At 36.6% G+C, this 25,241-nt stretch overlaps 1 protein-coding gene and 1 pseudogene across 1 annotated transcript; both read right to left on the bottom strand.

Moving 5' to 3' along the window:
- Positions 1–497: 497 nt before the first annotated feature.
- Positions 498–1,155, bottom strand: LOC113285938 (thymocyte nuclear protein 1-like). Its single transcript, XM_026534673.1, has one exon. The coding sequence runs from the start codon at positions 1,145–1,147 to the stop codon at positions 665–667; it is 483 nt and encodes a 160-aa protein (XP_026390458.1). The 5' UTR covers positions 1,148–1,155; the 3' UTR covers positions 498–664.
- Positions 1,156–1,588: 433 nt separating this feature from the next.
- Positions 1,589–8,342, bottom strand: LOC113291164 (annotated as a pseudogene).
- Between the last annotated feature and the right edge of the window lie 16,899 nt (positions 8,343–25,241).

Genomic DNA, 25,241 nt, shown 5'->3' with positions numbered 1-25,241 from the left:
GCGGATGCCAAATTAGAAATCTGTAATGTATTGGATTAGATGTGGATGAGGTGAAAACCGATCTACACCGGACCATGCTCACCCCTAGTCTCTACTGCGTATGGACTCATTTGATCTTCAGAGAAAACTATGTGGGCAGGGTCTTCTTTCTTTATCCTATAAAACCAGTAGTTTTTTACTCAAGAATAAGTCAAATGCTCGAAAAAAAAATTGGTCTGAGTTTTTTTTTCTCAAAAATAAATCAAATGCTCAAAAGAAATTAATCGGTAAAAGATATAACGCCGACGAGACAAATTTGTTCATTTGAGTACTCCATTAGAAGGTCAAACCAGGCCAACCAATATCGTGTCTCATGTCAATGTATCCTTGCAAGTCGCGTCCTATAATTTGCTTTTGGCATCTCTATAATGGAGCGTGCACTTATGGGTGATGCTGTATATGGATTTCTTTTTCTTGAATAAAAATTGTGAGTTTTTATCGAAACCCTACGCCCCAATTCTAACTTTTTGATGAAAAGAAAACCATTCACCTAGTAGGAAGTAATATACAAGCTGTAAATTAAGAAACACAGAAATTGGGATAAATCAAATATGTTTGCAAGATAATCTAATCCCTAAAATATGACAATTAAAAACCAAAATATAATCCAAGATCCCAAGATGATCTAATCATCCAACTTATCTAGAACAACACCTCCCTCTCCTTCATCTTCTTTGGTGAACCCACCCCCAATTTCACAAAGTTTATCCCAAATATTCTTAGGAACAGGAACAACTGATAACCTAGGTTGTCTAAACAACACAAACCCTTTCAACCCATCTTCACCTTTCATCTCTTTCAAATCAACAGGTCTATTCATCTCACCAACTTCTTTAACATCTACAGCTCCTTCCTTCTCATCATCATCAGTAAAATACCATTCTTTGATTACAGATACAACACCAACAATTCTACGAGATTTATTACCTGAATGATAAAAGAAACAAAGATCTCCTAATTTCATCGATTTCATATACTTTTGAGCTTGTTTATTTTTTACTCCATCCCACTTTGATATTCCTTCGTTTGCTCTTTGATCTTCCCACGACCATTCTCCTGGTTCTGTTTTCAGTAACCAGTACTGCTTTTCTTCTTCTCCTTCACTCATCTCTTACTCTTTGGGTATTGATTTTAGTTTTCAAGCTGCTCAAGATTTATCTCTTCCTCTTCTCAGTATATAAACCTTTTAGCCTTAGCCCTAAGGTTTTCAAGGAATCAAGCGGGAATTTGGGTATTTCCCCGCCAAATTTTAGTTGGACCTTGACCATAGGTCTTGAAAGTGTGGACCTAGCCTAGGGTCCTAGTCTCTCCTAGAGATGAATGAGTTGTTGTTGTGAAAGCAAATGTGCACGTGCGTCAGTTGTCCTGCCAGATCGAAATGTTTGATAAGCTTTAGGCTTGAGGGCTATGTTGTGTTAGGCGCTAGGCGAGGGCGCCCAGGAAAAAAAATTTGTTCGCATTTTTTGCGCCTAAGCAAGCGCCTAATTCGCCTTTCACAACATAGCTTGAGGGTGCTTCATTCAAAGACTATAGAGATTTACTAGCATTGTGAGACTGCATAAATATTTTCTTCTGATCCACTGCATAAGGATTCACAAAGTACTTTATGGCATTTTTTAGACAATTTACAAATACAAAGACGCTGCAAAGACAATGTCTCTTTTAATCTTGGTAACAGCTTCTTGAAACTTGGCTTCGAGCTGGGTATCACCCACGGACTTTGCTGCCTTTGTTAGCTGCTGAAGAACTTCCTCCAGTCTCCTGATTGCTCTGATCTCAAAAACCTGTGCGATTTCCATTATTACATAGAATTTAGACCCTTTTGCCCATGCATATACAACCTCCATAATATCGGGTCTGAAGGAATTCACAAAACCTTCTATGTCAATAGGGACCTGTTGTAAAAAGAGAACAATATAGCAACATTTATCAGAATCTCGTCTAGAAATTGAATAATGCAACTGCACAAACTTTATAAAGCTAAGTAAATGATCTTTCACATAGACAAGAGACACATGTGATATAAGCTGGCGATTAGAACGCTCCCTCGTTAGAATTTTCATTAATTACCACTTGATTTAAGGTATATGATCAAAAGAAAATGAGGGGTATCAGTTCCATGCGTACCTTGCAATTAAGCTGAACGTTGGCAACAGTTCTTGCTGTCTCTTGCAGCTCAGTAAACAGCAGGGCGAGCCCTTCCCTTGGTTTCCGGGCATTCTGAAGTTTTTCCTGCCACACAAAACACAATAGCAGAGAAATCATCTCCTCAACAGTAACTCTGTTGAACACACCCTTAAACATGAGCTCTGTCAGTGTCAGCTCATCAGCACTGGTGATCTCACAGGCAACCTTCCCCTTCAACTCCACAACACCAGCTCTTGTGACATACCTGCAAAAAGGTATCACCTTAAATATCTCTTGCAGAGAATTTACGCTGGAATACATATTAAATGCTGTACGGTTTACTTCAGCAGTTCCAAGTACGTTAATGATAAAGAACAAAAATGAAACTCGATCAGCAAGGATCATCAACAGAAAGTTAATAAGCTTACAAAAGTACTGAGACATTTTTTACATCAATATTTTACTAAAGTGAAAGATATGAATGCGGGTGATATAGAAGCTCAAATAACCATCAGGATGATCATTTCGCTTTGCCAAGTATGAACAAGTTCAATGCTTAAATAGTAGGTTTCTGCTAGTTAATACCCGTGGACATGGCTACTTAACATCTAGTTAAGAAGCCGTCAATGAAAGTAAAACTACCTTAATGAACTTCCCTTAATGTACCAATGCTAGTAGAAGGTAGAGAAGTATCCTTACTTCAGATTCCGAAGAACTCGCATCCGTGCCTTGAGTTCATCTTTAAAAGCCAGTGCTTTAGAAGAACTCACATTATTCCTGATTAGCGTGATCTTTGCTTCCAATTCTTTCTTCAACCGTAAGGCTTTTAACTTTTCTTTAATAAGCGGAGATTTGCAACTTCATGCTTGCTCAATTGGCTCTCTAGCGTCTCCATCCGAGAAACGAACTTGTTGTAATATTTATGCTGGAACTGCATAGTATGATAGCTAAATTAGATGAAAAACGATCGAGGGTGCAAATCAGGATGTTTTTACATCAATATTTTACTAAAGTGAAAGATATGAATGCGGGTGATATAGAAGCTCAAATAACCATCAGGATGATCATTTCGCTTTGCCAAGTATGAACAAGTTCAATGCTTAAATAGTAGGTTTCTGCTAGTTAATACCCGTGGACATGGCTACTTAACATCTAGTTAAGAAGCCGTCAATGAAAGTAAAACTACCTTAATGAACTTCCCTTAATGTACCAATGCTAGTAGAAGGTAGAGAAGTATCCTTACTTCAGATTCCGAAGAACTCGCATCCGTGCCTTGAGTTCATCTTTAAAAGCCAGTGCTTTAGAAGAACTCACATTATTCCTGATTAGCGTGATCTTTGCTTCCAATTCTTTCTTCAACCGTAAGGCTTTTAACTTTTCTTTAATAAGCGGAGATTTGCAACTTCATGCTTGCTCAATTGGCTCTCTAGCGTCTCCATCCGAGAAACGAACTTGTTGTAATATTTATGCTGGACCTGCATAGTATGATAGCTAAATTAGATGAAAAACGATCGAGGGTGCAAATCAGGATGTTTTTACCTTCATATCCTCCACAGGATCCAGGAGGAGAGATCCTTCGGCATCTTTGTCAACACGTTCAAAGGCCATCTTGAAAGTATTTTCTCGAGCTGCCAACGGCTTCTGGTACGTCGTCCACATATTGACTGCTAAGCGCATCAATCTGCAAGATGAAATGAACAAGATAAGAATTTACAATTGGAAATTAAGAATCCCGGAACTACGCCTGTGCATAAGCAAATCTTCTGATATTTATATTTATGAAATCCTGTTGCTGATTATATTCTTTGTCATAGAAAATGACTGGGAAACACCAAATAAAAAATAAAAAAATTGTACGATAGGGAACTTTGCCTGGGATAGAGGCACAGAAACCACAACTGGCTCTCCCTGATCTTTCAATGGCACGATCTTTATAGATTTTTTCCCATTTTCATACTTGCTAACAACACATTTTGTAAGAACATCTACATTGTAGTTTGCATCCTCAGGCTTCCTCCTAGAATCATCTGGAAGGGCAAATCAAGAAATTCACTTGTTAACATGTAATATAGAAAGTTTATATCGGAGGCAAAAAGCGTATGAGCACTTTCTTACCTTTAGAAAGCCCTCTCACCCTTTCAAAGTTGATTATCACTCCCCAGGTAACTTGGTCCTCAATAGAGAAAGATGGGTCATTATCACCTCTTGTACATTGGACACTAATCAGTCTGCCAGACTCTAAAAAGGGTAAACAGTATTTTGGACAGAAAACGATATCATTAATATCCTTCTTCAGCTTTTGTTTCTGCTCTAAAAGATTGTAGTAATTCATCAAACTCTCTTCTTCTTCGATCATAAGTGAATCTTTCTCTTCTTTTAGTTTTTCCGCTTGGCTCTGCAAAAAGAAGAACCTCGGCAACATTAAAGCAACTCTTATGCCTAACGAAAAATGATAACCACTTACGAAACTAGACTGAAGTCACTGACCTTAAGATCAGGAATGGCGCGGTCAGACTGAAATTGATAAAATGAATTTTTAAGCAGATCATCAGGGTTGGTATCTTCACGCCGCATTTGATTCAAAAGCACATTGTAACTGAGATGGAAGGCACTGTACATTACAAAACGTGTGAAGATGTAAGACTAAAGTAGTTCCAAATTGTGATAAATCAAGGCACAACCTGATAATTGTGAGCCACTGGAAGGTAGTAACAAACTTTTTGGGAGGTTGAAGTAGAACTACAGAACCAAGAAAGTAACATTGACAACAACAGTTTAGATGATATACCTGTTCAAACAATCTGCACTTCCCCTCAGCATCATTTTTGCTGTAGATGGTTCTAGCTTCTCATCAACCATGAGTATACATATCCCGCGCTCATCGATTCCTCGACGGCCAGCACGACCACTCATCTGTATATACTCTCCACCTGATATCCATCTAAACTTATCCCCATCAAACTTCCGCACATTTGTGAATACCACAGTTTTTGCAGGCATGTTTAGCCCTATGCTGAATGTCTCTGTAGCAAACAAACACTACAAACAAAAAATATTCCAACCATCAGCAACAGAAGTCTACATGGTTAAATGAAAAAAAAAACTAGAGAAAATATACGTGATAGGTAAATTGCCACACTGCAACCCTTAGGCATCACTACCTGTAGCTATCAAGTATGAATGATCCTAATGATAAGGGAATTTTTAAGAAGTTAAATCATGTTGTGCTTGACAACTGAACGGAAGCTTGCCTCAAAAATACAACTGATCAAACAAAATAGACTATTATTGAAGTGAAAAAATCGGGTCAAGCTACCTTCATGAGTAACATTCAGACAAGAACAACATATCCTTAACTAAACAAGGACGGATGAATGACGAAAAACAGTAACATGTTTAAGAGAAGGGAAACTGAAGCCATCCTTTTGGGGACAACTATCGAAGGTATATATACTAGGCATTTTAAATGGTTTAACATTTTTATGTGTCTTTTATAGTTTAATCAGATCAGACATAGTGATACTAGACACAATATAAATTATGGACTACTAGTAGGCTCCTAGAGAATACAGATTACATGATTATTCCCAACCTTGATCAGACCTTCTTGAAAGAGTATCTCTATTACTTCTTTCAATATAGGTAGCAAGCCAGAATGATGCACACCTATTCCCCCTTCAACAAAGATAACATGTTTGAGACCTGTAAATAGCCAGAAAAACGGAGATCATTGATGCGTACAGGTTTTAAAAAATGGATAAGATCACATTTAACAGATTACGGGAACACAGATTTTGAATAGTTTTATCATATATAAAAAAGAAAAAGGACCATCATATTGAAGTCCTCTTTACTAATAAGCTAAGCACTGATACTCAGTTGATTTCCCATTAAATGCCATCATATTTAAAATATCTCTTGTCAACCACAATAGCCAGTAAATTTTTGAGTCATTAACAACCATTAGCTCAATAAACTTTATTTTGATAGCATGGCATCCACTAGAGCCACTGGTTCAGCTCTGAAAAGGTGACAATAAATTGGAACAGGCGCATATATATGTGAATTGTGTGCTATGAAAAAGAGAAAACAGGATGAGTAACGTTTGATGCCAACTCAAGCAAGAGAGGCCTTTCAAAGTGTAGATCCAAAAACTATACATTCAGAAGATTTTATTTCAACTCGGAATAAGAGATATAACGGAGATAAAAAAGTGCCTTACCGAGAGTAAGTCCATAGTGTTCCGGAAAATCTCTTTTACATTCGCTTTCTCAACATCGGTACTCAGGTCCATCTTTGCCATCTAAAGTACCCAACAGAAACACAAAAAGAAAAGATCCCATGAGGACATACATAGAAATAAAAAACTAAACAAAAATGGCCAGGAGTAACTTAAGCTGCAGTAGCACAAGCACAACTAGATTGAACCAGTCATCTTGCTGCTGGAAGCACCGAGTAAGTACATTAATATGAGAGATATGAAAGCAAATAGCAAACTTACCATCATAGCGAGAGATTCACACTCCCTTTTGCCAAAACTGAAAATTATAGCAGGATCATACTGGCGTTTTTTTATCATCTTCACCAACTTTAAGATATCACTCTCTGCTCCTGATTTACATGCCACTAACTCTTTCTGCCATATCCCATTCCTCTTCTTTTTATTATCTCCTTCACCATCAGGGCTAATTGCATTCAAGGCTTTCTGAAAGCTATCTTCCCAAAATTTACCCTTGTCATCCACAACCAACTAACCAAGTATAAACCCTCCCCTCCAGAAGGAAATACATAATGCTGAAGTGGTGTAGGACGATAATCTGTGTAAATAACATGACATGGTTGTCGATGAACCTTTGCAACCCAATCCGCAAACTCCTTGGCATTAGGCACAGTTGCGGACAGAAACACAAAGCGTGAATTCTTGGGTGCCATTATAATACTCCCTTCGCAAACAACACCTCTTTCTCTATCTCTCATATAATGTACTTCGTCAAATATGACCCATGCCACTTCCCTCATAATTTCTGATCCCTTATAATTGCATACTACGCCAAATCTCAGTTGTCATAACCTAAGAATTTCCAATACAAATAGCAAAATCAATTTTTAACACCCTAACTTTGAACAATAAAATTAAAAAGAATATGTGAAGAAAAAAAACTCACCAAGCAAGAAGCATTAGGATCAATGGTCACATCTCCAGTCATTAGCCCAACATCAGAAAATTCTTGTTTGAATTCTCTATACTTTTGATTACTAAGTGCTTTAATTGGAGAAGTATAGATAACATGCTGTTTATCTCTCAAAGACATGGCAATTGCATACAGAGCTACAACAGTTTTACCAGCTGAAGTATGAGCTGACAGCATCACTGATTCTCCATGCTCTAAGCATTTAATCGCTTCTGATTGAAATGGATCAAGACTAAACGGATACTCCTTTGCTGGTTTGTTATTATATGAAGGACGAGGAAGATGAGAAGGCGTATATCCTTCAGGATACGATACCTCATGAATACAAGCTGCTGCTGCTGAATCATCTTCTTCGCCAATTAGAGATTTCTGTTTCTTTTGTTCATCATTGACTTCTTCTTCTCCACAAGGATTTCCTTCTGGTTTTCTCTTCAAAGACCCCGTGACTACTGTGTAACCCTAGTAGTGTGGTGGTGCCTATTTGATTTATAATCCCAGACGGGGTTTTCGTCAGTTTGGGTTTGTGGTGAGGGTATTAAACTTTGATTGAATTTAAAAAAAAAAAAAAAAACGTTGATCGAAAGAAATTGGGAGAAATTTAATCAAAGCCCTAAAATATGACAAATTAAAACAAAAACATAATCCCAAGATCTAACTTATGTACACAGCCGCTTCTTCTTCCTCTTCATCTTCCTTGTTGAACCCACCCCCCATTTCACAAAGTTTATCCCGGATATTCTTAGGAACAGGAACAACAGATAACCTAGGTTGCTTAAACAACACAAACCCTTTCAATCCAATTTCACCTTTCATCTCTTTTAAATCAACAGGTCTGTTCATCTCCCCAACTTCTTTAACATCTACAGCTCCTTCTTTTTCATCATCATCAGTAAAATACCATTCTTTCATTACAGTTACAGCACCAACAATTCTACGGGATTTATTACCTGAATGATAAAAGAAACATAAATCACCTAATTTCATTGATTTCATATACTTTTGTGCCTGTTTATTTTTCACTCCGTCCCATTTTGATATTCCTTCATTTGCTCTTTGATCTTCCCACGACTATTCTCCTGGTTCTGTTTTCAATAACCAGTACTGATTTTCCTTCTCTTCTCCTTCACTCATCTCTTTTTTATCTCTTCCTCTTCTGAGTCTTCTAGTTATAGCTTTAGGTCTCTCTTTAGTAACTACATTTTGTTCGAGGCGGGAATTTGGGAATTTCCCCGCCAAACTTTACATTGGACCATCACCATTGACTAACTAGGTCTTAAAATGGGTGGATCTAGGTCCCTGCAGGCTCAGTAACGATCCAATTAAATTGATTGACCAGATCAATAGATTTTTGCGCTCCATCCCCCAAAAATTATTCGAGAGGGAATTGACAGCAGAAAAAAGACTTCAGTCAGAATCAAATGGTCATACCTAAACACATATTGAATAATTTTTATTTATTTTTTATTTCTTTTTGAAGTGGATAATTTTTATCGATGCTTCCTTTAAAAAAGAAGATCTTTAAATGGGATACGCTTATATTCTTTACTCAACGGATAACGGGACTTTCATGCACATTTCAGCGGGATTGAAGAAGACATCTTCGACTTTTCATGCAAAATCAAAATCCTTGCTAAAGGTTGTACATGGTTAAAAGAGAATATCTTGTCAAGCGTTTCAATAGTCACATATTGCAAAGATTTGACAGACAATATCAACAAGGTAAGTACGGATTTCTTTTGGACGGCTGAAAATACTTTGCAGGAAACCAAAACAATTTCGAAAGATCTTCATCAAGCTCAGATAAAGTTTATAATCGAAAGTACAATTCAGCAGTGGACCACATAGCTAAAGAAGCAAGAATAAAAAGTCTTCAGCATATGTCTCCTAAACTGCAACAAAAAATTCAGAAATCTAGCATTAGTCCCAATGTTTTTGATAACAATGAATTTGTAAATCTTTTGTACTATATTTTCTAGTCAATATATTCATCTTTCCTATATAAGAAAAAAATGACCCTGCAGGCTAGAGATAAGAATCTTATTATTGGGGCAAATCTTTGGGATTTGGAGGCTTCATATATGATACTAATACCCTAAAAGTGACTAGAGAGAGACTTAATTAATATTAGAAGTCAGATTTACCCTTTAATCAATCTCATTACCTAAAATTACAATTAATTCAAAAATTAAAACAAACTTAATTCAACAACTTCTTTCTCTGTTATTCTCCTCGAAATCAAACAAAAAAATTAATCAAATCTTCATCGTCCAAGAACTCTTCTATACAATCAGGTACACGAACCTTTGGTCTGTACATATTGATTGTGAAATTGAAATAAAAAATTATGTATAATCTTCTTCATGGGTCTTTACAATTGACCTACGTGTGGTTGTATTAGGTTTTATTCGTACAGGTTGCCAAACGAAAAAGTTAGTGGTGTACATGGTAACTTTTGATAGACGCATTTATGTGTCTATTTTGTTCTCAATGTTCTGTATTGTTAGACTCGATTAAATACTTATTGTGTTATTTTATGTTTTGTAGATGTTTTTGGAAAAATAAGTCCTTGCGGCGAAATGCGCTCGAAAAGTAGTGTTTTACACCCCAGGACAAAGTACTAAAGGCACCGCAGAAATGCACCGGAAGCACCCCAGAAATGCACTTGAGGAACCCAGGAAAATTACTATTTCCACCCCAATTTCTATTCGCACCCCAGCTCTGGTTAAGGGGCACCCTTCTTCTCAAATTCAAAAATAAATTTTGGCAGGAAATTTTCTTTATACACTGGTAGATTTTCCAATCGATTTTTGAAGGTGTTATAAGGAGATTAAATCGCTGAAACTTAATGGGTATATGTGATATGGATATAAGAAGAAATTGTGGTGGTTGGGATCGATCAAATTTGGCCAGATAATCGATTCTCGATTAAAGCATGAAAGAAGAGATATCGGTTAAACTTGGAAAGAAAATTACGTAAAGATGTTGCATGGGTTGTGGAATTTAAGTGCAGATATTCTCCTAGGTTGCATATCAACAGATTGTGGAAATTATCAAGACAATTAACGCATGCAGAGAAAGAAAATAAGAAATTATTCCCAAGAATAATTTTCCTTTGCTGTGAAGATTTTGAGGAATTAAAGGCGAGATTTGATGCGCCTGGAATGTATAAATAACAGATACATTGGTCCTAGAAGGGGTGTCGAGAGTTGGGAGGAGAAGAGAGGAAGCTGCAGAGGAAGAGTCACGAATTCTCTCTGCTGCTGCTGCTGTTCGTGATGAAGATGAAGAACATGAAGAACGGTCTCGCAAGAGCAGTGGTTTATCAATAGTGAGAAAGACTCACAGGCGTGGGTCGTAGGTGTGGGTCTTAGAACCACAGCGACAATAGCACTTCTCTTTTATCGTTCATTTGTGACGCTTACTGTGGGTCGCAGATTACAGTTTTACACCATTTTCTCCTTTTCTCTTCATTGTAAACACCATTTGAGCAATAAATAAATATTTTGAGCGTGTTTTTATCATGATGAGCTAAACCCAACACTAGGACGACGGAGGAGACCGAGCTTCATACATGGGTAATGTAATTAATTTTTTTTAAGACTTTTGCATTAAAAATTAATTGAAATATGATTTGATTTGATGTTCCATGCTTAGCTTAGGTGATTTGATGTTCCATGCTTAACATTTACAAGCAATTTTTTGAGAATCTACTTTGGCAAAAAAAGAGTCCATATAACTTATGTTTTGAGCGATTATTGTTAAGGATAAATAAAATGTACCATATGCATGAGAATTGGCCAAGTCTTTAGTCCCAGTAACTCTCTACCAATTTGTTAATATTTTTGTATATATATTTTTATCAAATCTAAAAAATTATCCTTCACAAGTCCGAGAGTTTGAACCTCATTACTACAACCCCACGAAAAATCAATAATCATTTTGGCGCCGCCGACGCGGAATTGTGTTTAGGTAGAATTTTTTTTTTTAGATTTATTTTTCTTTGTTCTTTTTTACGTTCTTTGGGTATTTGTCTATGTGATACAGGTTTTGAGGCTTGGATCGAAAAGAAAAAAAAAAGAAGAAGAAGTTGTCAAAGATTTTTGGCGATTTCATAAAGACTGTGAGCAAAGCTTAAAGCAAAAAGAACGGAAAGAAGACGAAGGACTTTTTTTATTATTATTATTTCTTAGATATTTTTTTTATTATTAAATTTTTTTTAGAAACTGTAATTAAGGTTTTATTTTTGTAATCTTTTATTTTTGGACATTTTTTTTTCCGGACATTAAACATTGGACATTTTTTAAACCCTACGAAAGGGTTATATAATTAAAAAAACAAAAAAAAATTAAATACAAACTGTTTGCAGAGAAGGACGACGATTACTATATCGTCTCGTCCCCTCGGGTTCGCACACGGCATAGGAGTCGTGTCCCGAGTCGACGACAACGGTTCATCGCCCGTCTGGTACGGGAGGTAAGTCCAATCGAAACACCCGCGAATCTCCTGCAAGCGGGTTACTGTCTGCCTTAAGGTGATAATTGTTTGAGGATGAACCGGACTGTCTTTATTTTCCTAGTAAAGGGCAAGGCCTGGCCTAAACAAGATAAGGGTTCGGATTTCATCACCGTTCCCTTCTTGCCCGTTTTAGGAAAACAAAACCTAACGCGAACCCAATCTTTAAAATCTGATTAGAAAGAGACCTATAGGGTATCTAGCTTGTTAGGAAAATTTTTCGAAAAATATTGGTTGCTCTTTAAGCACACTTCAAAGTTCATGATGGTTTCTGTGAGTTGAATGCGTGACTGCGCCGCCTTCTAATGCGGTGAGGCCTTGGGTATCAAAGCTCTAGTAAGCTTCCCTCGCCTCTATTCAACTTACTTTGACTCGGATTGATTCCAGAGGGGTTTGCTCAAATTGCAACGAATTCCCTTTCGAAAGATAGAAGTTGGTCTAGAAACAATCTAAGTGGAGCCATCATGCTTTTTGCTTGCTAGATTTTATAGGTTTGACTTGGTCGAGTCAGCCTTGTTTGTGATTGTGTAGAATTCCTCTGTAGTTTGTGTTTCTTCGGTGATGAATCCTTTTCAGGAGACGCCACCTGAAATGACGTTACGAGAATATATGAGTAGAAATTCTCGTTATCAAAAGACGTCTTCGAAAATGACTCTTGGTGAATATATGCAAGGGAAACGACATTGGGATGTTCCAACGGTTAGCGATGAATCACCTCTAACGATCTATGAGAAATATTATAAAAATAGACCGCCTAGTTTGGAACAAAGATTGAGAATTATTAGATATCAAAAATTATATTATGATGAAGAATCGGAAATGTGTGGGAATAGTGATCAGGAATTTGTTACCCCAGTTGAGACTTATAATGATTATATTATTTCTGGTTCAGATCCTAATAATTTTAAAAATTATTCACCTATTCAAAAGGACGAGGATCTAACTAGAGATACCCCCGTTTCAGACGATGTAGTATGTCCTATTTACGAAACCAAGAAAGGTTTAGAGGAACCGGTTTATCCTGAGAATACTGTTTTAGAGTCATACGATTTAGAAACAATAGTCTTAGATGAACTCGTAGAGGTGAGTGAGGATGCACCGCAAGATTACAACTTAGAAGAATCAATTTCCCATTTTCAAGAATCTGATGACCTACAAATTAGGGAAGTTGTGACTAGTCTATCTAGAGACACTGAAAACTCTAAGTTTGGGGGTGAGTATCATCCTCCATGTGCTTTAACTCTTAGTAAGGTCCCTCACTTGGGACTTGAAATCAATGCCTCAACCATCTTACAAGATTATCTTCATACTCGTTTTCCAGAACCTAATGATGTCCAACAAGAGTCTGAACTGTTAGAAACCCATCCTCTGGTTGATGTGGTTAACCCAGGCAATAATACCAAGATTGATTTTGTTTTCCCACCAAATAGTTTTCTTCCAAATGTGGGAACATATATATTTCAAATGTGTCGAATATTAAGTTTTGAGGCTAAACCTAAATGCCTTAGAAAATTAGAATCAACACATTTGCTTAAGAATGACCACTACTCTCACTGTGGTCAATTATTTAAGTCAAACCTGATTGATTTAGAGGATCCTCAGTTATTTAGGTTATTATTATTTTGTGATTCTAAGTTTTTATTTGAGTTTTTCCAGACTCTAGGACCTGATAATTTGGATCCAACCTATGAGGAAATGCATCCGAGGAAAATATTTTATTTAGACCCTTTCATAGAACCTGAACTTGAACCACAATTAGATATAAATATCTTAATCAGGAAACTAGATAAGGGCATGCTATCCTTGTTCACTTTCTTGGGTTATTGTAGTTTCCTTTGGTCAGCTCTATTTCGTTTTGAAGACCCACAGTTATTTCGAATGTTATTTTATGGTTCGAGTTGACTAATCCTTTCCTAAGTCTGGCTGAAGACTTTAAACTTAGCACTTCTTGGGAGGTATCCCATGCTCATGCGACACGGTAATATCTTTCCTTATCTCTTTTGTTTCATTGGTAACAGTTTCTCCTTGTTCATGCTTTTAATTTCAACATTGAGGACAATGTTAGATTTAAGTTTGGGGTGGGGAAGAACTTTTAGTTGCACTTTTAAAACTTCTAGCGTCACATGGTATCCGGTTAGCTAAGTTTACATATTGTTTCTCACCGAAAAGATAGAAATTGGAATGCTAGAGATAACAACCTTTTGAGACATTAGAGAAAAAGACATTGAGATCCTTGAAATTCAGGAGAGAACTTGTTCCTTTTAGAGGGTAACCGTGATGGACCTAACCATCCATGATGGAAAGGCAAGTATGTCAGGAAATGCCAGAAAGACAAAGCAACCTCACAATGTAATCATAGTTACTGGATTACGACTCTCTCTCAGTAGAAACTTATCATCATCAACAAGCGGAGCGACATCAAAATCTATGAAGAAAGTTGAAGACGTTTTAGGTTTAGAAGCAACAATAGAAGAGAATAATTCAAAAATCAAAGTTGAAGTTATAAGAGCAAATGATATAAGTTGTTAGAATCCATGATACCAAGACATCATAAGTTGTGAAGATCCAAGTTTTGAAAGTCCTTCTCTCATGGCCATGTAAATTTTTGTCTTGTAATTTTTTGTTTTCAAAAAAAATAAAATAAAATAAAATAAAATAAAATGAAACATCATTACGTTCTTTTTGATTCAATAAGGCCATAGGGAAGAAGAAATTTATAAGTCAAGCAAGAAATCGAAGAGAAGAGTTAATTGTCAAGGTTCTATGAGGTTCGATAGTTTATCATCAACAGTTGAAGACCGAAGAAGGCGTTGTTTCTACTGAGCACTGTGAGAGAGTCGAAGAAAGATGCATTTTGGTTGCTTTGTTAGTCTGCTTTCAATCTGGCACAAGATCTTTCTAGCACTGGTTTAACTCATCACACGTAATTAGTCCAGCTATGTAGCAGATGTCCCTCTCATTTTTATCTCTCTCCTAATCTTATCCAGCTGTAAAGCAGCGGACGCATCTTACTATGTTTATCTAGTTGTGTAGCGGATATCTCTTTATCTAGCAGTCGTGTGGATGTGTCTCCCCTTTTCTTCAGTTAGCTTTAGAGATGACACCTTTAATTTCTCTGGCATTCTAGTTACTTGGAGATAGATTGAGAATATGTATGTCCTCATAGATCTTTGGATACTTGTGATCAATTAGGAGTAAATGGTTTTTTGTGGGTACACCTCTGATAAACCCACCCGAGATTAACTCGGTTTTAGTTTTTAGTTTTGCTCGAGGACTAGCAAATAATAAGTTTGGGGGTATTTGATAGACGCATTTATGTGTCTATTTTGTTCTCAATGTTCTGTATTGTTAGACTCGATTAAATACTTATTGTGTTATTTTATGTTTTTGTAGATGTTTTTGGAAAAATAAGTCCTTGCGGCGAAATGCGCTCGAAAAGTAGTGTTTTACACCCGAGGACAAAGTACTAAAGGCACCGCAGAAATGCACCGGAAGCACCCCATAAATGCACTTGAGGAACCCAGGAAAATTACTATTTCCACCCCAATTGCTATTCGCACCCCAGCTCTGGTTAAGGGGCACCCTTCTTCTCAAATTCAAAAATAAATTTTGGCGGGAAATTTTCTTTATACACTGGTAGATTTTCCAATCGATTTTTGAAGGTGTTATAAGGAGATTAAATCGCTGAAACTTAATGGGTATATGTGATATGGATATAAGAAGATATTGTGGTGGTTGGGATCAATCAAATTTGGCCAGATAATCGATTCTCGATTAAAGCATGAAAGAAGAGATATCGATTAAACTTGGAAAGAAAATTACGTAAAGATGCTGCATGGGTTGTGGAATTTAAGTGCAAATATTCTCCTAGGTTGCATATCAACAGATTGTGGAAATTATCAAGACAATTAACGCATGCAGAGAAAGAAAATAAGAAATTATTCCCAAGAATAATTTTCCTTTGCTGTGAAGATTTTGAGGAATTAACGGCGAGATTTGATGCGCCTGAAATGTATAAATAGGAGATACATAAGTCCTAGAATGGGTGTCGAGAGTTGGGAGGAGAAGAGAGGAAGCTACAGAGGAAGAATCACGAATTCTCTCTGCTGCTACTGCTGTTCGTGATGAAGATGAAGAACATGAAGAACGGACTCGGAAGAGCAGTGGTTTATCAATAGTGAGAAAGACTCACAGGCGTGGGTCGTAGGTGTGGGTCTTAGAACCACAGCGACAATATCACTTCTCTTTTATCGTTCATTTGTGACGCTTACTGTGGGTCGCAGATTACAGTTTTACACCATTTTCTCCTTTTCTCTTCATTGTAAACACCATTTGAGCAATAAATAAATATTTTGAGCGTGTTTTTATCATGATGAGCTAAACCCAACACTGGGACGACGGAGGAGACCGAGCTTCATACATGGGTAATGTAATTAATTCTTTTTAAGACTTTTGCATTAAAAATTAATTGAAATATGATTTGATTAAATTGGGTGTTATTTGATTAGATGGGTCATGCTTAGCTTAGGTGATTTGATATTCCATGCTTAACATTTACAAGCAATTTTTTGAGAATCTACTTTGGCAAAATAAGAGTCCATATAACTTATGTTTTGAGCGATTATTGTCGAGAATAATTCATTGAGCCCTATTTCATGAAGATTGGCCGAATCCGTAGTCCCAGTACTGTCGCCCATTGTTAATATTTTTGTATATTTTTTATTTTTAAATCTTTACAAGTCTGAGCAACGAACTTTAACTACCACTTTCAAAACTACAACAACTTTTCCTTTTCAGAATGGTAAGATACTTTAAGTAAATAGGATAACTCAGTCTTCACATACCTTTGTTGATGTAGTTCTCGCGAATATCTTCGTTTGTCCTTCAGTTTTCAATGTTCGAGTGTATTCGGTATTATCTGGTACTCAGCTACCATGCTCTAGTCCTAATATGCGACTTGAATTTAATAGCAAGATATAGTTTTGTGCATTCAACATTGACAACAAGCTTGAATTAGAAAAACTTGTAAGATTGATTCAAGCGATGCTCTAACAGGGTGTACATGCTACACATGCGCAATATCAGGATAGGTTGAACAAGTTTGAATATTACATACACAAATTACAGTTACTTCACTTGCATGAGATGAACCAAATGAGAGATAACCTTTGTTTGACATATTTATTCCAGTTTCTTCTATTTATGGTGGTGGTCATAGAGCTGTAGGTTCTTCTTTTCGTGGTGGTGATAATGATGGTGCAGTTTTATTTATTTATTTTAATGGTAGAGGTGGTAATTAATAGTGGTGGTGGAGGTTCTACTTTTGTTTCTTCTCCAGGAAGTCATATAAGTCTAATAAGTCGTGAAAGTCAAAATAGTCATCGCTCAACCCAAATATTATGCAAGAGACTCAAACACCATATGATGATGGATGAGGCTTTGACATTGAAGCAGCTCAGCTACAAACGCCTGGTGGTGGCTTTGAAATTAAAAAGCTCAGCTACAATCTCCCGGTGATGGCTTGAACATTGAAATAACGCAGCTGTATTTTTTTGTTAACCCAAATTGCCTCAACCACATCAATATTTTACCAATTTCAAGATTTTTATCGTGTTCCCATTCAGGTCATTTTTTAAGGTTTTATGGATGATTTTCTTCATTCTACTCAACCACCATCTCAGACTCAATCCAATGAGTTTTCTGTTGTGTGGAACACGATTCTTAATTCACAAAACCTGGATGGATGGATCTTTATTGGTTAGTGAAATGAGGGAATAGTTTACAAATGTAACTTAATTCAAGCGTTTGATGTAATTGTTTTTCTTTAATGAAATTTATCATAAATCTATAAACCGGTTTCACATTTTACTGCCTAGCATAATATAATACTTAGTAACATTGAATCCAAACACATCATGATTAAATTTTCTTCCAATGACAATAGATTTGGTACATGCCAGAGTTTTCTGAAAAGAGATAAAAATAATAATTATTATGACTTTGACTAATCAAAACTGGGTTGTTCAAAAAGATCAACTAAAAAGCTATCAAGATATTCACTCATTCTTCGACGGACAATCAAGATGATCTTGGTTAACCATCCTTAAGAATCCCGCATAATTGGTTACGTGATCCGTGCTGATGAAGGTTCTTTCCTTTTTTTGAATTTTTACTACCGGCTAATACCGCAAACATTTGAACACATTGTCCTATGAATTAGAACTGGAAAGATTCACATTTCCATCATTTGGAACCGATACCAACATCTTACAAGGCAAACCATATCGAATGAGAGGTGTAGAAAAGACATGAGTTAGATTGTATAAGAGATTAAATATTCGTAGAATATTAATTGACAACATTGGATGAGGAGATATCAAGCGATTTGATATCACCAAGCGATAAGACCATGTCGTTAGTGACATAAAATTGATCCCTCGATGTAGTCTCTATGAACCGGCCGCAACTCTACCGCTTGTTTGAGACTCTACCTCAATGAGCTAAGTAACAAATTAGGGAACAAATAGCAAAAATAGAAGGATGAGTTTGTCTTAAACAGTTCTGAAAAAATTGGATGATAAAAGAGGAGTCCAAATGGTATTAAACACTATTAGACTTAATCTTATAGGTGTTCAGCTTTCAAAATCCAAATCCAAAACCACCGCATTTTCTCTTGATTCTAAAAGTTTCCTGAATGGGAACTTGAATCAAGTTCAAAGTGCCAAATATTTTGGCGCTCCACATCTGAACTATTAAATTTTATCTTTGAAGTTAAAATCTAATAGTTTTTGTTAGAGCATTGCTCGGTCGAACTCGCATGCGTTGCTATCTCAAGCATGTTTGTCTATGTTAGTGATCAAAACTATAAGTCTTGATTTCTAGCCTATTTATAGATGTCTCGGACTAGGACATAGATAGTGAAGTGGAGCTTAGTGATTATGATTAAGATTTTTGATGGGGTTGTAGTAAATAGGATTCGTTTCAGACTTGTGAAGGAAATGGAATTTTTAGATTTAAAAAAATATATATATACAAAAATATTAACAATGGGCGAGAGGTACTTGGATTAAGGATTTGGCGGAATTCACTACACAGGGTTCATTCATATATTCTTTGACAATTTAAAACTCAATAAAATCAACATGGACTCTGATTTTTCCAAGATAGATTCTCAAAACATCGATTGTAAGTCCTAAGCATGGTGTATCAAACCACCTAAGCTAAGCATACATCATCAAATTAAATAACAACCAATTAATTCAAATCATATTTCAATTTTAAATTAATGCAAAAGTCATAAAAAAGAATAAAATAAATTTACCCGTGTATGAAATTCACCCTCCTCCGTCGTCCCAGTGTTGGGTTTAGCTCATCATGATAAAAACACGCTCAAAATATTTATTTATTGATTAAATGGTGTTTACAATGAAGAGAAGAAGATAAAATGGTGTAAACAGCTAATGTGCGACCCACAGGAAACGTCACAAAAGAACGATAAAAGAGAAGTGCTATTGTCGCTTTGGTTCTAAGACTTACACCTACGACCCACGCCTGTGAGTCTGTTTCGCTGTTGATAAACGACTGTCCCTGCGAGTCTATTCTTCGTGTTCTTGGTGTTCTTCATCATCAGCAGGAGCAGAAACAGTGTTTCATCAACTCTTGATTTCTCGCTCCTGAACTATCCTATCGACCCCAAACTCTCGACCCCCCTTCTAGGACACCCAGGGAACCTATTTATACCCAACAACGATAACAAATCACGCTCATTAACTCTCCATGATCCTCCATTACTCGGTGTTAAAATAAAATATTTTCCGAATATTTTCTTCCCTGAAATGATTCTCCACGTGTAAACATCTTCTGATACTCCCTTATTTAGCTTCTACACGCATCTTCAATGACTAAGTGTCATCCAAACACGAGCAGCACACATCAAACTCGCTGGAAATCCGTGAATATCATTTTCAAACCCGTGTTGCCCTGATTTCTTCCACGTGATTATCCAGCCAAATTCAGTCGAAACAATCACCCATACCAGCTCTGTTATGATATATTACATCTTTCCACAAAGTTTCAGCGATTGAATCGCACAAAATCACGTCCAAATGCAATCGAGAAAATCTGCAAGTGAAGAACAAATATTTTCCCACCAAAATATTTTTTTGAATTTGTGAAGAAGGTCACCCCTTATCCAGTGGTCGCCCCCTTATCCGTTGCTGGAGTCCGAATAACACATGTCCCTTTGGGTGCCTTTAGTAATTTTTCTGGGGTGTTTCCAACACTTTTTCTGGGTTCCTCCGGTGCATTTCTGGGGTGTCTTTAGTACTCTATCCTAGGGTGTAAAACACCACTTTTCGAGCCAATTTCGCCGCAAGAGCTTATTTTTCCAAAAACATCTACAAAAATATAAAATAACACAATAAGTATTTAATCGAGTCTAACAATACAGAACATTGAGAACAAAATAGACACATAAATGCGTCTATCAAATACCCCCAAACTTATTATTTGCTAGTCCTCGAGCAAAATTTATTTTTGAAAAGTGACCGAGTTAATCTCGGGTGGATTTATCAGAGGTGTACCCACAAAAAACCATTTACTCCAAAACCTAACTATCTACGCAGAAAATTGGAAGGCACTAAAGAATCTCCTTGGTTGGCATACAAACATTGACTATAGGAGGAAGTACCCTGATGCGAAATTCCAAAATTCATATATAAGTGACAGAGCTCTACTCAGATAGTTTCACTATGGACATCATAACCGGAGTCAAAACTAATCACATGGATAGATAATGAGATGGATATTGAAAAACATAGATGGTTTTGATGTTTACTAGGTGAACGGTGTTTCCCATATCTGTCTGAAGGCCACTACTAGGATGAACCTATCCTAATGGACTGAGATACCGGTCTGACTAATATCAACACACTGGCATATACAAGAGAACCAGTGATTGACTACATAGAACATTTTTTTTTTATTAACGGCATGAATAGATCTTTTGGATCCAAGCGCATGCTTTCTTGTCAGCAGATTACATGATAGTTCCCACGGGTCTTGCATTCCACGCTTTCTTAGGCGACGGAGACAGGGAGAACACACACATATTGCTATCCAAGTGTTAATGTTTATTCCGATTGGTCTAATTGGTATGGTTTTTTTTTTTTTTTTGTATCTCAATCATTCTATTCCACCCTAGCAGTGGTAAGAACTTGAATCGTGGGCCCCACCTACTCTCTTAGAGAAACATAGTTTAAAAACAAAACAAAATAAGAATAAAAGTGAAAAGGACTCAACGAGATATGGTGAAACTATCATGTTATTACTAACACCTGAGCTCTGTGCTTTTATGAATAGACTCTTTCGATGTTTCCATCTAATCAGATTGGTTCCTCAACTCCTATAACCAAGATGTTCCCATCCACTTAGATTGGTTAGTGACAATCTTAATAAGCATAAATTTCTAGGCTCTGGAGTTTATTTATTTATTTATTCTGCAACTGAAAAGTTTCTCCCATACCCCCAAACTTAAATCTAACATTGTCCTCAATGTTCTAAAGATAAAATTAAAAGCATGAACAAGGAGAGAAATTGTTACTATTTAAAGAAAAAGAGTTAAGGAAAGATATTACCGTGTCGCATGAGATTGGGTTACCTCCCAAGAAGCGCTAAGTTTAAAGTCTTCAGCCAGACATCGGAAGGAATTAGTCATCTCATAGAATCAAAAAGTAACAGTCCGAATAATTGTGGGTCTTCAAAACCAAAAAGAGCTGACCAAAGGAAACTACAATAACCCAAGAAAGTGAACAAGGATAGATGCCCTTATCTAGTTTCCTGATTAAGATATTTATATCTAATTGTGGTTCAGGTTCTATGAAAGGGTCTAAATAAAATATTTTCATTGATTGCGTTTCTTCATAGGTGGGATCCGAATCATTAGGTCCTAGAGTTTGGAAAAACTCAAATAAGAACTTAGAAGCACAAAACAATAACCTAAATAATGGAGGATCCTCTAAGTCAATCAGTTTTGAATTACATAACTGACCACAATGAGAGTAGTAGTCATCTTAAGAAAATGTGTCGATTCTATCAACCTAAAGTACTTAGGCTTAGTCTCAGAACTTAATAAGTGACACATTTGAAATTTATACGTTCCCACAATTGGAAGCAAACTATTTGGTGGGAAAACAAATTCAATCTTGGTATTATTGCCTGGGCAAACCACATCAACCAGAGGATGGGTTTCTAATGACTGAACTTCTTCCTGGACATCATTAGGTTCGGGAAAACGAGTATGAAGGTAATCTTGTAAAATGGTCGAGGCAGAGATATCAAGTCCAAAATGAGGGATCTTTGTAAGAGCTAAAGGTATGGCACAAGGAGAATGATAATCACCCCCAAACTTAGATTTTTGGGTATCTCTAGATAGACTAGCTATAATTTCCTTAATTTCTAGATTATTGGAATCCTGAAAATAGTCAATTGCTCCTTCGAGGTTATACTCAAGCGACGCATCCTTACTCATATTTAATAGCTCTACGAGTTCATTTTCTTCGTCTAAGACTATTGTCTCTAAGTCGCTAGACTCTAAAACAGCATTCTCGGAATAAACCCGTTCCTCTAAAGCATTATCGGCTTCGTAATCAAAAGGAAAAACTACATCGTCTAAAACGGTGGTATCCCTAATCAAATCCTCGTCCTTTTGAATAGGTGAATAATCATAAAAATTATTTGGATTTGAACTAGAATCATTATAAAGCTCAATTGGATTAATAGATTCCTGATCACTATGCCTACACATTTCAGATTCTTCATTAGTACTATCCTCAACATAATAATACGAAGATGATTGAACCTTATCTAAATAAGTAGTGTCTTTTATTCTAACCTCGTCCTCTAAATTAGGCAAATATTCATTATTGATATCAAGGGTAGAATTAAAAACACTATTTTGGAAATTTAGATCATTTCGAGCAGCATTAGCTAACTGTTCATTTTCTGCCTCTAGACGTGCCTGAATTTCACTGAGCATAACACTTATACGTTCACTACTCTCTTTTATCATCTCAGAATACCGTGTACACTCTTCTTTTAAACTATTCATTGCAACTAAACGTTTATACGTCCTTTTAATTCGTTGTTGGGTCTCTTCTAGAGAAGGAACAGGTTCAGAAATATCATAATCAGGACTAGTTTTTAAGTAATTTTCCAAAAACGCGTAACTAGTACTATAATGTTCCTGATTTTCTTGCTCGTAAGACCAATTCGCGTGTGGATAGTAATTGGGCTCACTATGGTATAAACCATGACCTTGAAAAGGATGGCGTTCCCAACCACTATTCCCAACATGGTCATAGAAAGGATGATGTCCATATTCAAATTCAGTTCGATAATCATTGTATTGGCTTCTATCATACCAGTTCGACATTCTTAATTGCAAGGGAATTCTACACAATCACAAACAAGGCTGACTCGACCAAATCAAACCTATAAAATCTAGAAAACAACAAGCATGATGGCTCCACTTAGATTGTTTCTAGACCAGCTTTTAATCCTTCGAAAGGGAATTCGTTACAATTTAAGCAAACCCCTCTGGAATCAATCCGAGTCAAAGTAAGTTGAATTGAGGCGAGGGAAGCTCAGTGGAGCTTTGATACCCAAGGCCTCACCGCTATCACAAGGCGGCGCAATCACGCATTCAACTCACAGAAACCATCATGAACTTCGAAGTATGCTAAAAGAGTAACCAATATTTTTCGAACGACTTTCCTACTAAGCTCGTTACCCTATAGGTCTCGTTCTAGTCAAAATTTTAAGCTTAGGTTCGCGTTTGGTTTCGTTTTCCTAAAGCGGGCAAGAAGGAAACGGTGATGAAATCCGAGTCCTTATCTTAATTTGACCAGGCCTTGCCCTTTACTAGGAAATTAAAACAACCGTATTCAAATCCTCAGCATATATTCACCTTAAGGCATACAATAAACCCGCTGACAGGGGATTCGCGGGTGTTTCGAAAGCTTACCTCCCGTACCAGACGGGCGCAGAACCGCTGAATTCGACTCGGGCCACGACTCCTATGTTATGTGCGAACCGAGGGGCCGAGACGATATTGTAATCGTCGTCCTTCCCTGCAAACAGTTTTATATTTAATGTACCCTTCCTTAGGGTTTAAAAAAAATAAAATAATTGTCCAAGTCCAAAGTCCAAATAAAGTGCAAAAGAAAAGGAAAAAAAATAAAAAATAAAAAAAAATAATAATTACAAAACATGGAAGGTCTCTAAAAAAATAATAATAAATAAATAAATAAATTCTCTCTCTCTCTTTTTTTTTAATTTTTTCTTTTGCTTTTTTTTTTTGCTTTGTCTTTTTCCTTCTCTTTTAGCTTTAAGCTTTGATTCCAAGTCTTTAGTATCCAACTTCAAACCTGTAATACAAAGACACACCCAAAAAAACGTAAAAAAAAAACTAAAAATTCTACCTAAGCACAAATCCGCGTCGGCGGGGCCAAAATGATTATGATTAAGATTTTTGATGGGGTTGTAGTAAATAGGATTCATTTCAGACTTGTGAAGGAAATGGAATTTTTAGATTTAAAAAAAATATATATACAAAAATATTAACAATGGGCGAGAGGTAATGGGACTAAGAATTTGGCCGAATTCACTACACAGGGTCATTCATATATTCTTTGACAATTTAAAACTCAATAAAATTAACATGGACTCTGATTTTGCCAAGATAGATTCTCAAAACATCGATTGTAAGGCCTAAGCATGATGTATCAAAACACCTAAGCTAAGCATACATCATCAAATTAAATAACAACCAATTAATTCAAATCATATTTCAATTTTAAATTAATGCAAAAGTCATAAAAAAGAATAAAATAAATTTACCCGTGTATGAAATTCACCCTCCTCCGTCGTCCCACTGTTGGGTTTAGCTCATCATGATAAAAACACGCTCAAAATATTTATTTATTGCTCAAATGGTGTTTACAATGAAGAGAAGAAGAGAAAATGGTGTAAACAGCTAATGTGCGACCCACAGGAAGCGTCACAAAAGAACGATAAAAGAGAAGTGCTATTGTCGCTGTGGTTCTAAGACCCACACCTACGACCCACGCCTGTGAGTCTCCACTATTGATAAACGACTGTCCCCGCGATTCTGTTCTTCGTGTTCATGGTGTTCTTCATCATCAGCAGGAGCAGAAACAGTGTTTCATCAACTCTTGATTTCTCGCTCCTGAGCTCTCGTATCGAACCCAAACTCTCGACCCCCCTTCTAGGACACCCAGGGAACCTATTTATACCCAACAGCGACAAGAAATCACGCTCATTAACTCTCCATGATCCTCCATTACTCGGTGT

Source organism: Papaver somniferum, chromosome 6, assembly GCF_003573695.1.
Source record: "Papaver somniferum cultivar HN1 chromosome 6, ASM357369v1, whole genome shotgun sequence".
NCBI classification, from domain to species: domain Eukaryota; kingdom Viridiplantae; phylum Streptophyta; class Magnoliopsida; order Ranunculales; family Papaveraceae; genus Papaver; species Papaver somniferum.
The sequence above is the reverse complement of the archived record's forward strand: the minus strand, read 5'-3'. Positions and strand labels throughout refer to the sequence as shown.